Source organism: Sturnira hondurensis, unplaced genomic scaffold (genome assembly GCF_014824575.4).
Source record: "Sturnira hondurensis isolate 20B ecotype Veracruz unplaced genomic scaffold, ASM1482457v3 Scaffold0017436, whole genome shotgun sequence".
Lineage (NCBI taxonomy): Eukaryota > Metazoa > Chordata > Mammalia > Chiroptera > Phyllostomidae > Sturnira > Sturnira hondurensis.
In genome coordinates, this window is record NW_028090067.1 from 2,379,121 (window position 1) to 2,393,343 (window position 14,223).

Here is a 14,223-nt window from a genome sequence, read left to right on the forward strand (position 1 = left end):
CCCTGGCTGGTGTAGCTCAGTGGATTGAGTGCGGGCCTGCAAACCAGATGATCTTGGTTTGATTCCCAGTTAGGGTACATACCTGGGTTGCAGGCCAGTTCCCAGCAGGGGATGCACGAGAAGCAACCATACATTGATGTTTCTCTTCCTCTCTCCTTCCCTTCCCCTCTAGAGATAAGTATTTTTAAAATATATATTTTAAAAAATAAAAATAAATAAAATGGTACGCTCGACTCATCAACAACCCTGTGAAGTAGGTACTGTTCTCATTTTATATGAAATAGGCGTAGAGCTTAAATTACTTACCAAGGGACATGGCACTTTAGAGTTGAAGCTTAGGTTCTATTATCTTAACGCTTGCTCAGTATACGTGGGGTTTCGCATTGTATTTCACATATTTGTTCTAAATTACGTGTTTGAAAACCTGTATCAAGAATGTGTGTTATGAGTGACAATGCTCTCCAAAACACTGCCTTACACCATGGTTAGGTTATGAGCTTTGCGTTGTTTTACCAATATGACGGCAGTCTGTCATGCACTCAATGGTATCCATCCTGGTGAAAAGCATAGTTTCTATGGTACTGTAGCTGAGGAGGGGGACAGTGAGCATCTAACTGGCAGAGTTGTGGCAACTTCAGTTACACGTCCTGGTGCTAGTTTACGTCATACATAAACTCTAATAAAAAGGGAGACAAAAACATGAGGGGATGGACAGAAGTACAGTGTCATTTTATGCAAGAATATATTGAATGTAAAAGGATAAGAATGCTGACAAAAGGTGTGTAGAATTATACTTACTGTGAAGATTACAAATTTATATTTATAAGCAAAGATGATAAACAATCCACTATTTCCATGTTAAAAAAATAATCCTGGGGCTTTGGTGTTCGTGTGAGTGAACAGAAATGCCGATGGTTTAAATCTTACAACACTAAGTTTGCCTCCCCAACTTCCTTAAGAAACTAGCTACCTTACATAAAGTCTTAATTCAGCTGGGATCAACTCTAGACATATTTATATTCGGCAAAAGAAAGATTCCTCAGTTGCTGAAAAGGGATATTTATGGGCTACAATCCAAGAGTCAGGTTTTGTTAAGGATTTTTAACATCATTACCGCACATTCCCGTTTTGGAGGGGAAAAAAGTTTGATAGAGAATGCAAAATGGCGACCTCCACTGACATCATGACTGCCGCTGTGGATTGCGTATGGGGTCTCAGTAAGGGCGGAAGTGGGGTCAACTCGCTTCAAGGCATCTCTACGGACGGTCGTGGACACTTCCGCAAAAGGATAAGGGTCAACATCATTGGCGGATGTGTCCCGGTGAAAAATTTACTGAGGGCGGAAGTTCTCATCTTAAGGGCAGAAAAGCCGTAACCCAAGAATAATAGCTTCAGCATCTGTCGCGTTTCAGCCACTTCCGGGGCGGATCGGAAGTTGCTTTGTTTTGCTTCAAGATGGCTGCGGGGATGTATTTGGAACATTATCTGGACAGTAAGAGCAGGCTGGAGGAGGGGGTCAGGGGTCACAGAATGGTGGTGGGTGGGGGTCGAGGCTGAAGAGATCTATGGCTCCGAAGTCCCGGTGGTTGGAAGGTTACAATTTTGAAGAGGTTCCGGGGAAGATAATATTGGAGGGTATGAAAAAAGAGGGGGCGGGGCAGCAGGATGAAGCCTCGCTTTTAGGGGTAGATGAGGGAGGGGCTGCGCGATGGGGCTCAGAGATGTTGCTTGAAGGGCTTGATGGGCATCCCCATATACATATCTATATCTATATCTATATCTTTACTATATATATAGTAAAGATCTCCATCTTTATATGTGTGTGTATGTATATATATGTAAATATATATATAACTAGGTAATTAATATATATATAGTTTTTCCCTCTCAAAAATCATTCCGAATCGGTCATTTTAGTATATCCCTCACTGCCATTTGGAGCAGCTTCAGAGAGATCTCGCAGCTTCTCTGCTTATTCTTTCTCAGAAGCGGCTTCTTGTAATGATGGGGGCTTTTAAGTAACCACTGTCAAATCATGACTTGGAACGCTTCTCTTCTTGCAGTAATGATCCGGTTCCCTTCAGATGTAAAGCTGGTGTTTTGTTTTGTTTATGCCTCTTTACATAACCCAGCCCTTCACAAAGCCTGTCACCCTATGTGCTGACATTAGTCTTAGTGTTGGGAGTCATTCATTCATTCACTCATTCATTTATTGAGGGTCTGCTATGTGTCAGACACAATGGTAGATAAGGATATAAAAACAAAAAATAAGACATAGCCCTTGGACTCAAGTGCTCAGTCTAGTAGGATTGCAACAGATTTTGCTAATAAATATAAAACAATGTGACAAGTGAAATACTAAAAATAGCTTAAAAGGACAATTGGTAACACTGGAGATACAGAAGCTAATTACCTGGGGATGTAGGTAAAGCTTTACAGAGGATGTGATGTTTGAATAGAGTTTTGAAGGTTGAGTGTTTGCCAGTGTGGAAAGAGGGAATTGCAGGCTGGGGAAGGCATGAAAAAAGTATTATGATGGGTTCGGGGCAACCTCAGGGGAAAAGTAAGGTCAGGGTATTTGATGAATGGGAATGAGAGAGAGAGGAAGAGGCTGGACCTAGACAGTGCAAGGTCTTTTTTTAAATTTTATTTGATTATAGATTGCTGATTTCTTTTTTTTAAAGACTTTATGTATTTATTTTTGAAGAGAAACAAAGGGAGGGAGAAAGAGAGGGAGAGAAACATTGATCAGTTGCCTCTCACATACCCCCAACTAGGGACCTGGCCTGAAATCCAGGAATGTGCCTTGACCAGTGATCAAACTGGTGACCTCTCAGTTTGCAAGGTGATGCTCAATCTGCTGAGCTGCATCAATCAGCCAGGGCAGTGCAAGGTCTTTTTTTTTTCAGATTTTTTAAACAATTTATTTACCTTTAGAGGGGAAGGGAAGGAGAGAAGGAGAGAAATATCAATGTATGGTTGCCTCTTGTGTTTCCGCTGCTGGGAACTGGCCTGCAACCCAGGCATGTGCCCTGACTGGGAATCAAACTGCAATCATGTGGTTCACAGGCCCGTGCTCAATCCACTGAGCTACACCAGCCAGGGCAGTGCAAGGTCTTTCAAAGCCAAGCTAAGAAGCTTGAACTTTAGTGAGGAACCAACACATTTTTTAAATAGGATGATTTTTGTAAAGGAAAATGACTGATGGGTGATAAATTGGAGCATGATAACCTTTGAAATAGATCAGTTAGTGGTAACAGTCCAGCTCAGAGATGAGGACCTTATCTCAGGGAATGACAGAAATTTTTGAGAGTTAAATATGACAGAACTGACTGACTGACTAAAGGGTTGAGACAGAAGGAAGGGTCCAAGGTGATTTCTTGATTCCCTGCTTGGGAAGTGAGGTAGACAGTATGTCATCAACAAGATAAGAAATTCAGGAGTAACAGAAATATCTTTAATTCAACTTAAACTTAAGGATAGAAATGGTAATTGTGCCCTGGCTGGTGTGGCTCAGTGGATTGCACACAGGCCTGTGAATCAAGGGGTCACTGGTTCGGTTCCTGGTCAGGGCACGTGCCTGGGTTGCCGGCCAGTTCCCCAGTGGGGGATGCACAAGAGGGAGCCATTCATTGATGTTTCTCTCCCTGTCTTTCTCCTTCCCTTCCCCTCTCTCTAAAAATAAATAAATAAAATCTTTTAAAAAAAGAAGTGGTAATTTTATCCATGAGAATGAATGAGATCGAGATCATTCAGAGAAAACAAGTGAGAAAATGAGAAGGTTAAAGAATAATCTCAAGAAAACATTCACATTGAAGGGACAGACTATGGAAATGTTAATGTGGGAACTACCAGTAAGTGATTCAGAATCCAAAGGGAAGAAAGTTACTCAAAGGAGAGACGATGTCTCCAGCTAGACAGTGAGACTTATGTTTTAGGATAGGACTGATAAGATAATTTGCTTTGATAAATCATTGGTGACAAGGTGATCTGAATAAACCGGTGGTAGCAGATCTGAGGTTATAGGTTAAAGCAGTGGAAGCATTTTAAAATTTGAAGTGTAGTCATGCAAAGAAGGTTTTTTAAAAATATTTTATTTATTTTTTTTAGAGAGGAAGAGAAGGAGAGAAATATCAATGTATGGTTGCTTCTCGTGAGTCCCCTGCTGGGAACTGGCCTGCAACCCAGGCATGTGCCCTGACTGGGAATCGAACCACGATCGTGTGGTTCGCAGGCCCGCACTTAATCCACTAAGCTACACCAGCCAGGGCAAGAAGGGTTTTTTTTAATGGGAGAGACTTATGTATTCATGCATTTGTTCAAGTATTTATTGAAGATCCTTGTATGCAAATCATAGTTTTGAACACTAGAGAAACAGAACAGAAGACAGGCATGCCCCACCCTTCTGGAAGGCTGGGGAGACATACCAAAAATACTGTTACTAATTACACAATTATTTAATTATAGTTGGATAAGTGCAAAGAAGCGTAGAGATAGAACAATTTGACAGCAAACTCCAGGGCACTTATTGGAGTCTGGAGAAATCAGGGTTGAGTTAAACGTTGAAGAATACACTGGAATTTAGTAGGCCAAGAGGTGTGTTGGCGGTGGGATGAGGAAGACCAGGTGGTGCATTCTCGGCACAGAGAGCAGCATGTGGAAAGCCAAGTAGCAGGAAGATTGCTCTCAAGTTCCAGATGCTCAGAGAAGGCCAGTGTAATCAGAGCAGACAGCACAAAGGGAGACTGACGTGCATTAAGGCTACTGTGAGGTAAGCAAGGGCCAGAAAGTGCAGGACAACATGAGAAATAGTGCTATAGGTTACTGGAGGGTGATAAGCAGGATAGTGATATGTTTTACTTTTTTTATTTTAAAATCCTCACCTGAGGATTATGTTTATTGATTTAAGGGAGAGAGAAAGAAACATCGATGTGAGAGAAACATCGAGTGGTTGTTTCCATACGCACCCTGACTGGGGATCAAACCTGCAACCTAGCTATGTGCCCTGACTGGATCAGACCCAGGACCTGTTGGTGTATTGGACAGTGCTCCAACCAACTGAGCCACCTGACCAGGGCCAGATTTGCATTTTTTAAAAAACATTCTGGCTGCTATATGGAGTGCAGATTAGAAGTTTATATGCGATGAGTGGTGAAGGATACCAGGAGGGTATTTGTAAGTCGAGAGCAAGGGGCTTAGAGGCAGAGATTGACTATAAAGGGAAGGGAAGAGCTGATTGGTAAAGTTTCTGAAGGGGGCAAGGTGGGGAAGCTGTGCAGAGATAGAGAGGCTAGTTGTGAAGAGAAGCAGACACTGGCACTTCTGAGGAAGGAATGATTGCTGTTCCAGATGCATCCAGCGGTTCAAAGGAGGGAAGTTTGCGACCCATTTAGGACCTGCACTTGAAAAGCAGCTGCAAGGCCTATGAAGTCCAGTTGGTCTCAGTTACTCCTCTTCTCCCTAGGTATTGAAAACCTCCCCTTTGAACTGCAGAGAAACTTTCAGCTCATGAGGGACCTGGACCAAAGAACAGAGGGTATGTACAGAATAAGGAGTCCCATGTGTATATTGGGTGTCTGTGGTCATTTCTTTTTCCGTTTGGTGTTACTGTATCATCTGATCTGATCTGGAGAACTTTGGCTTCTTTCTCTTTTTCACTCTCTTGCATTTCTTAAAAGGAAAGTAGTGATGATCTGCATTTCACTATCATCTTTCCATAATAAATGGAGTATGGCAACAGTACCTCAAGAATTCAGAGATGCTATGTTCTGTATATCTTCCTCAAGAATTCAACGAACCAAAGTCAGCATCAGAGTCATGTCTGTTCTCCATGTTCAATATATTTGTAGGAAGGCTAGAATTCTTCTCTGGATTAACCCTACACTGGATTGTTAATGCTACTGTCACCAAATTCAGCATGGCTTTAGACTGCACCTCACGCTGGTAGACAGGAACTTTGCTGTATGAGAAGTTCTTAGGAAAAAAGAAGGAAAAGCAGCAATTAACATCAGGATCTCTACACTGTACTCTTCAGCCTTACAGCAGCACTAGATACCATCTGTGGCCTTCCTTGGAAGTTGAACAAGTTTGGCTGCATTGAGGCATTCACTTGGAGCCTGAGGCTGCACTGCAATGGTCAGGTTGGTCTCTTCAAAGTCAGAGATGTCTGTTGGAGCTATCCCCCATACCTGCTGAAGGATATGTAGGTCCTACCTTCCATCCTTATACAACCATGCTCAAGACTGTAGTAAGATGGTAATGGAATACCTAAAATTGTGATTTAAGTTACTCTGGATAAGTTTACTCTTGAAAAGGAGATCACCTAAAACCCTGGACGTAGGCCATTGAGAACTGTGTGCTGAATTCTGAGAACCAGCTTGCTTTCTTTGTAATACAGTTCCAACTCGAGTTTATGCACAGAAAGGCCAGTTGGAGTTAATCAAACTACCTGCTTTTCCAGCTTCCTTCAAGGGCCTTGAAGAAGTGGAACGTAAGCATAGTGTGCTCACAGTCCTTCCTGTCACCTGTCACTGCACTGTGATACAGTCATGCTTCTGTCTCTTTCTGTCGATGTGTTTTATGATCCCTACTAAGTACTAGGCAGTAGACATCTGTAGTCTGAGTATCTTGGGACATTGCCAGCCTTCCAATATTAAAATGTTTGGAGCTATATATAAGATAGCAAACAGAAAAAAGTGCAGGAAGTTACCAGCAAATTGCAGATAATAAGCAAAATAGGGTGGGCAGTAAGTTGAAGAGTTACTTTGTCTCATTTTAAATGATGAGTTACAGATGCAGAGCCAGCAGCAGTGGATGACCCAGCCTTGTTTACACACTCAGAGCTGCTGTGGGATGTTTTTGCCACAAGAAACCAGGTGATTTTGAAACAAAATTCATCATTCAAGAAGCAGCAGCAAGCCCTGCAAAGAAGCATCTTTAGACAGCACAAAATCATACTTTGTATTAGTGCAGTGTGCAAAGGATCTATCATTATGTTTCAATAATTTAAGTTGCAACTCTGATAGCCACGTTTTCAGCACCTGAAGGAAACTTTAAAACAAATATTATGTATTACTTGAGTACATGGCACAATACCTATGAACATTCAGTACGTTTTAGTTCAGAGGTTGTCATGGTCGATGGAAAAGGTCCAAGCAACAAGAGGAAGAAACATATATCACCTAGCCACTCAGGGGCCATTGTGACCAGGCCTCTCTCTGTTGTAGACCTGAAGGCTGAAATTGACAAGTTGGCCACTGAGTATATGAGTAGCGCCCGCAACCTGAGCTCGGAGGAAAAATTGGCCCTTCTCAAACAGATCCAGGAAGCCTATGGCAAGTGCAAGGAATTTGGTGATGACAAGGTGCAGCTTGCCATGCAGACCTATGAGATGGTATGGCCCTGTTCATGGCTCCCCACCTACCTCCCATCTATTCCTCAGGGTCCTAGACCCCTCCTTCAGCTGTGTTGGGATCTGTTTTGGGTCTGGGAGATCTATAGAATCTCACTTAACCAATCTTTCTTTTACTGGCACTAACCTTGTACCTCTCCCTTCTTCCTTTCCACCCAGGTGGACAAACACATTCGGAGGCTGGACACAGACCTGGCCCGTTTTGAGGCTGATTTGAAGGAGAAACAAATCGAGTCCAGTGACTATGACAGCTCTTCCAGCAAAGGCAAAAAGAGTGAGGAGGAGGGTGGGCTGTGAGAAGCGGGTTGAGGAATCCAGGAGAAGAAGCCGGCTCTTCAGCTGTGAGGGAGGGGCACCAGGTTGGAAAGGGGGGGAAGCAGGAGGACTTAACCTGTCTTTCTCCCTGCCTTTGGGCTTTCCCCCTCATTCCTAGAAGGCCGGACTCAGAAGGAGAAAAAAGCTGCCCGTGCTCGTTCTAAAGGGAAAAACTCAGATGAAGAAGCCCCCAAGGCTGCTCAGAAGAAGTTAAAACTTGTGCGCACGTGAGTGTGTCAGGGAGCACTTTGCCAGATGACACACTCTTCTCTCCCATGGCCCCACTCCCACCCACACTGCCCCTTGCCACTTTCTCTGTCTTCTGTGCCATATTTCCTCTCCTTACCATCTTGGTACCTGCTGGACAGAGAAGAGAAGCCCCAGATCATTTGCCCCACCAAGATCTCCTTCAACCACCTCCAAGAGTCTCAAGTTCTAGCTTCCTTTTCTGCAGATGACACTTTCTCTTCCTCTTGGTACACAGAAGTCCTGAGTATGGGATGCCCTCAGTGACCTTTGGCAGTGTCCACCCCTCTGATGTGTTGGATATGCCTGTGGATCCCAACGAACCCACCTATTGCCTTTGTCACCAGGTTTCCTATGGAGAAATGATTGGCTGTGACAACCCTGATGTGAGAATCATTTTAACTAAGGGTGCTGGGTTCTGAGGACATGAAGTAGAAAATGAGACGAAGTAGAAATGAGATGCGGGGAGGGGGTGATGGTTGAATAGTGGGACTTCAGAGTAGGAGGAAGGTGACTGGAGCTGTTTGGCCTTGGGGCCTCAAAGAATTCTCCAAAGGGCTGGGATAAAAGAATACTCCTAAGGAATCTTGGGTGGGGGTGGGGGTGATTCTTTTCTTTCCTCTGCCCCACCCTGGTCTCACTTCTGCTTCTTCCATCTTTTCTAGTGTTCCATCGAGTGGTTCCACTTTGCCTGTGTGGGGCTGACAACCAAGCCTCGGGGGAAATGGTGAGTGAGAGAGCTGTGGTAGGAGCTGGACTGCCCCTACACTGAATGGCAGAGGGCATTCTCCCTATCACTCACTTTCTCTCTTCTCTGCTCTATCAAGTTGTTTATTTCTTTTTAGGTTTTGCCCACGCTGCTCCCAAGAACGGAAGAAGAAATAGATAAGGGCCTCATATTCTAACACAGTTTCTTCCACATCTCCTGACCTGGGCTAGTGGGGAGAGGAAAGCCGGTGCTGGGGCGAGGGGTTTCAGGGAGAAGTGAATGGTGCAGTGTTGTCATCCCTTCTCCTGCCTTGTGTCCACTCCTGGTGCTGAGGCTGCACCCAAATCCCGCAGGGAGGGGTGCCGCAGCCACTAAGGGTAGTGCTCTCATTTGGCCCACCCCCTTCGGAAGGAAGTGGTCTTACCCACTGTCCTTTTGCCTCCATGCTGAGGTTGGTGCTGTATTTCCAAGGGATGGTCCTCTTTATTCCCCTTGCTTTGTATTTAAGGACTGGGGCAGTAGCATGGGGGCACTCCCCCAACCCTCCTAATTCCCTCCACCCTGTGGTGGGGCTATGGTGTAACAAACTTTCATTGTTCTATTCCTGCTTTTCCCATGGAGGGGGCTCCCCTTCCTCTGTGCCAAGAGGATTCGCCCTGGCCTTGTGAATGGAAGAGAGGTCAAGGTGGAACGCAGATAAGCCACGTGTAAAAGGACTTGGGTAGGTGAATAAAAGCTATACCTGTTGGCCTGCTGTGTTTTTATAGAGACACCATTTTAGTACATGTGCTTAGCATTTTTTCCCCATCCTTTGGGTTCGATAAGAGGTGGGAGGATGACATGTCAAAAGTAAGACAAGACATGGAACCAGACGTGCACCAGAACTCCAGCTTCTCCATTTAGGAAGGACAAAACTGGCTGGTGGGGTTGGCGTGCCTCAGACCAAGGGTTTCCAGAACTTTTTAAATTGTACATCTTTTCTCCATAAAACATCTTCCACTTAATTTCCAATAAATACATATTTGTGTTTTATACATGTACTATTATAGTAAATGTTAGCTTGATTTCTTATTTAAACACAAACCAGAAAAACCCTACACCTGTGCATTGTCTTGCTCACTCCCACTGGGAAACCACTTTCCTAGACTGAGCCGTGTTTACACCTGAACTCCCCTGGTCGTTTCCCTTTTGGCTCATTTCTTACTGGGACAATTCCTCTCCGGTTCCTACCTAGGTAGCCCCTGACTTTGTTTTGTATATTCCGTGTCTGTCACTCGCCCCAGAGTCCTGCCTATACTCACATCTAGGCCTCACTGCCTTTTGGGCAGTTGGTTTCTTCAAAGCCAGTTTCCTCATCTGCAAAATAGGGATAATAATAATATCCAATATGGGATTCCCTTGGAAAAGAAGTAAGGTGATGCACATAGAAAATAATACATAGCCTACTCCATCGAAGGTAATCAAAAGCTTCCAACAAAAGTCATGGACTGGGTGGCTTCACAGATGAATTTTACCAAACATTCAAAGAACTAACACCTGTAATTCGCAAACTATTCCAAAAAACTAAAGAGGAGGCAGGACTCCCAAGCTTGTTTTATGAGGCCAACATTATTCTAATTCCTAAACCAGATAAAGACACTACAAAGTAGGAAAATCATAGGCCAATATCCCTGACGAACATAGATGCAAAAAATTTCAACAAAATATTAGCAAACCGGATCCAGCAATACAGTAAAAAGATCACACACCATGATCAAGTGGGATTTATTTTGGGGATGCAAACTTGGTACAGTATCTGCAAATTAATTGACATACGTCACATGAAATGAAGGGTAATCACGTGATATTAATAGATGCAGAAAAAGCATTTGATACGCCAGCACCTATTTATGATTAAAAACTCAGCAACATGATAAACCCATAGCCAGCATAATAATGGACAAAAGCTAACTGAGTTTCCCTTAAGACCAGGAACAAGATGAGGATGTCTGCTTCCATCATCCTTATTCAACACAGTACTGGAAGTCCTAGCCACAGCGATCACACAAGAAGTAAAAGGCACCCAAACTGGAAATGAGTCTCTATATAGAGAACTCATTTCCATATGAGTCTCTCTGTATATAGAGAACCCTAAAGATCCTACCAAAACTACTAGAACTGATAAGTGAATTCAGTAAAGTAGTAGGATACAACATAAATATCCACAAATGGGTTGCATTTTTATACATGAATAATGAACTATTAGGGAAACTAAGAAAACAATCTCGTTTACAGTTGCACCAAAAAAACACAAAATATCTGGGAATAAATTTAACTGAAGACGTAAAAGACCTATACTTGAAAATTATAAGACTGAAAAAATTGAAGAAGATACAAGTAAGTGGAAGCATATATTGTTTTCATGGATAGGAGCAATTAACATTAAAATGTCCATACTACCCAAAGTAATCTATCAATTCAATGTAATTCCTATCAACATACCAGTGACATTTCACAGAACTAGAATGAATATTCCAGCCCTGGCTGGCATGGCTCAGTAGACTGAGTGCCAGACTGCAAACCAAAGGGTTCAATTCTCAGTCAGCGTACATGCCTGGGTTGCTGGCCAGGGCCTCAGTTGGGGACGTGTGAGAGGTAATGGAGTCACATTGATGTTTCTCTCCCTCTCTTTCTCCTTCCCTTTCTCTAAAAATAAATAAGTAAAATCTTTTAAAAAATATTCCAAATTTACATGGAGCCAAAAAAGGACCCTGAATAGCAACAGATATCAAACTATCAATCATAGTACTGGCATAAAAGAGACATATAGATCAATAGAAAATAGAGAACCCAGAAATAAACCCATGCTTTTATGGTCAATCAATATTTGACAAAGGAGGCAAGAACATACAATGGGGTACAGTCTTCAGTAAATGGTGTTGGGAAAATTAAACAGATACATGCAAAAAAAAAAAAAGAAACAAGACTGACCACCTTCTTACACCATGCAGAAGAATAAACTCAAAATGGATTAAAGACTTAAATGTAAAACTCAAAACCATACAAATTCTAGAAGAAAACATAGCCAGTAAAATCTCACACACATCATGTAGCAATATTTTTTCTCCTCAGACAAGGGAAACAAAAAAATAAACAAATGGGACTATATCAAACTAAAATCTTTTTTGCACAGAAAAGGAAACCATCAACAAAATGAAAAGACAACTCACTGAATGGGAGAACATATTTGTCAATGATACATTTGATAAGGGGTTAATATCCAAAGTTTATAAAGTATTTATACAACTCAACACCTCAAAATATCCTAACCCAATTAAAAAATGGGCAAAGGACCTGAAGAGACACTTCTCCAAAAAAAAAACCATACAGATGGCCAATAAACATGAAAAGATACTCAATGTCACTAATCACCAGAAAAATGAAAAATTAAAACAACATGAGATATCACCTCACACCTGTCAGAATGGCTGTCCTCAATAAATTAACAAACAATAAGTGTTTATGGAGAAAAAGGAATCTTTGTACACTGCTGTTGGGAATGCAGATTGCTGCAGCCTCTGTGGAGAGCAGTATGGGCTTTCCTCAAAAAATTAAAAATGGAACTTCCTTATGACCCAGTGATTCCACTTCTTGGAATATCTGAAAAAAACCAAAACACTAATTTGAAAGGATATATGCACCCCCATATCCGTTGCAGTGTTATTTGCAATAGCCAAGATTTGGAAGCAGCCCAAGTGCCCATCAGTACATGAGTGGATAAAAAAGATTTGGTACATTTAAACAATGGAATACTACTGGGCCAAAAAAAAAAAAAAAAGAAGAAGAAGAAGAAGAAGAAGGAAATATTACCTTTTGAAACGGCATGGATGGGCCTGAAGAGTGTTATGCTAAATGAAATAAGCCTATGAGAGAAAGATAAGTATGATATGATTTCACTCACATGTGGAATCTAGTGAACAAAACAGAGACAGACTCATAGAACAGAGAACAGACTTACAGCTGACAGAAGAGAGGAGGATGGTGAAAAAAGTGAAGGGATTAAGGAAAAAGCTCATTGAAACAGTATGTGAACACAACAGGGAAAGTTGGGTGGGGGCTAGAAGAGGGTAAAGGGTAGATAAATGGGGGTGGAAAGGTAAACACACCGTACAATATACAGATGATATATACTTGTACACTTGAAGCCTATATACTTTTTCCCAATTTTTTATGTAATTATTTTTCAAGTACAGTTTTCTGTCTATTACTCCCATCCCATTCCACCCCCCTCCGTGCTCCCCCTCCCATTTCCACCCTTCTCAGTTGTTGTCCATGTATCCTTTATATATGTTCCTCTAAATCCCTCCCCTATTTCCCCTGAAATTCCCTCCCCTCTGGTCACTGACAGCTTGTTCTCTATTTCAGTGTCTTTGGTTATATTTTGCTTGCTTCATTGTTTTGTTGTTTAGCTTCCTGTTAAAGGTGAGATCATATGGTATTTGTCCTTCAACACCTGGCTTATTTCACTCAGCATAATGCTTTCCAGTTCCATCCATGATGTTGCAAAAGATAGAAGCTCCTTTCTTTCTGCAGCATAAAATTCCATTGTGTATATGTACCATAGTTTTTTGATCCATTCATTTACTGATGGGCACCTAGGTTGCTTCCAACTCTTAGCTATTGTAACTTGTGCTGCTATGAACATTGGGGTGCATATGTTCTTTGGGATTGGTGTTTTAGGGTTCTTAGGATACAATCCTAGCAGTGGAATTGCTGGGTCAAAAGGCAGGTCCAATTTTAGTTTTCTGAGAAAATTCCATACTGTTTTCCATAATGGTTGTACCAGTCTGCAATCCCACCAACAGTGGACCAGAGTCCCCTTTTCCCCACACCCCCTCCAACATTTGTTGTTTATTGCTTTGTTTATGATAGCCATTCTCACCGGTATAAAGTGGTATCTCATTGTAGTTTTAATTCGCATCTCTCTGATAGCTAGCGATATTGAGCATCTCTTCATGTGTCTCTGGATCCTCTGTATGTCCTCCTTGGAGAAGAGTCGTTCAAGTCCTTTCCCCATTTTTTAATTGGGTTAGTTGTCTTCTTAGAGTGAAGTCGTGTGAGTTCTTTGTATATTTTGGAGATTAAACCTTTGTCTGAGGTAAGGCCTATATAATTTTATTAGCCAATGTCAACCCAATAAATTCAATAAAAATTTTAAAAGATATTTGAGAAAATATATAAAACCTAGTTTCCCCCAAGACCAAGATAAGCACAATCTCTCTAAGACATTAGAACTCAACAGGCTGTCCAGCTTCATTTGTTCATCTCACTGCCATTTACTGAATGCCAGCCATGTGTCTGAATAGTAAGATCCGTCACCCCTGCCATCCCAAATCCCACAGTCCAGGAAGGAAAGACAACGTGTAAACAAAAAAGTGCAATAATATGTTGGTAGTACTGCAATACAAGTGAAAATAAAATGTATAGGAACATGGAGGAGAACGTGATCCTTTTTTAATGTTCCTGGAGACATTTAAGTTCACTCCTTTGGGGTCTCTTTTAT

The 14,223-nt window shown here is 42.1% G+C and overlaps 1 protein-coding gene across 6 annotated transcripts; it reads left to right on the forward strand.

The window, feature by feature from the left end:
• Positions 1-1,392: 1,392 nt before the first annotated feature.
• Positions 1,393-9,429, forward strand: ING4 (inhibitor of growth family member 4). 6 transcript variants are annotated; one of them, XM_037067887.1, is made up of 8 exons: positions 1,393-1,492; positions 5,465-5,536; positions 7,227-7,393; positions 7,571-7,685; positions 7,845-7,953; positions 8,211-8,358; positions 8,638-8,699; positions 8,818-9,429. In XM_037067887.1, exons 1-8 carry the CDS (start codon positions 1,456-1,458, stop codon positions 8,855-8,857), a joined length of 750 nt encoding a protein of 249 aa, XP_036923782.1. In that variant the 5' UTR covers positions 1,393-1,455; the 3' UTR covers positions 8,858-9,429. The 6 variants fall into 6 exon arrangements, with proteins under 6 accessions (XP_036923782.1, XP_036923783.1, XP_036923784.1 ...); XM_037067888.1 differs by having other exon boundaries at positions 7,848-7,953; XM_037067889.1 differs by having other exon boundaries at positions 7,571-7,676.
• Positions 9,430-14,223: the final 4,794 nt, after the last annotated feature.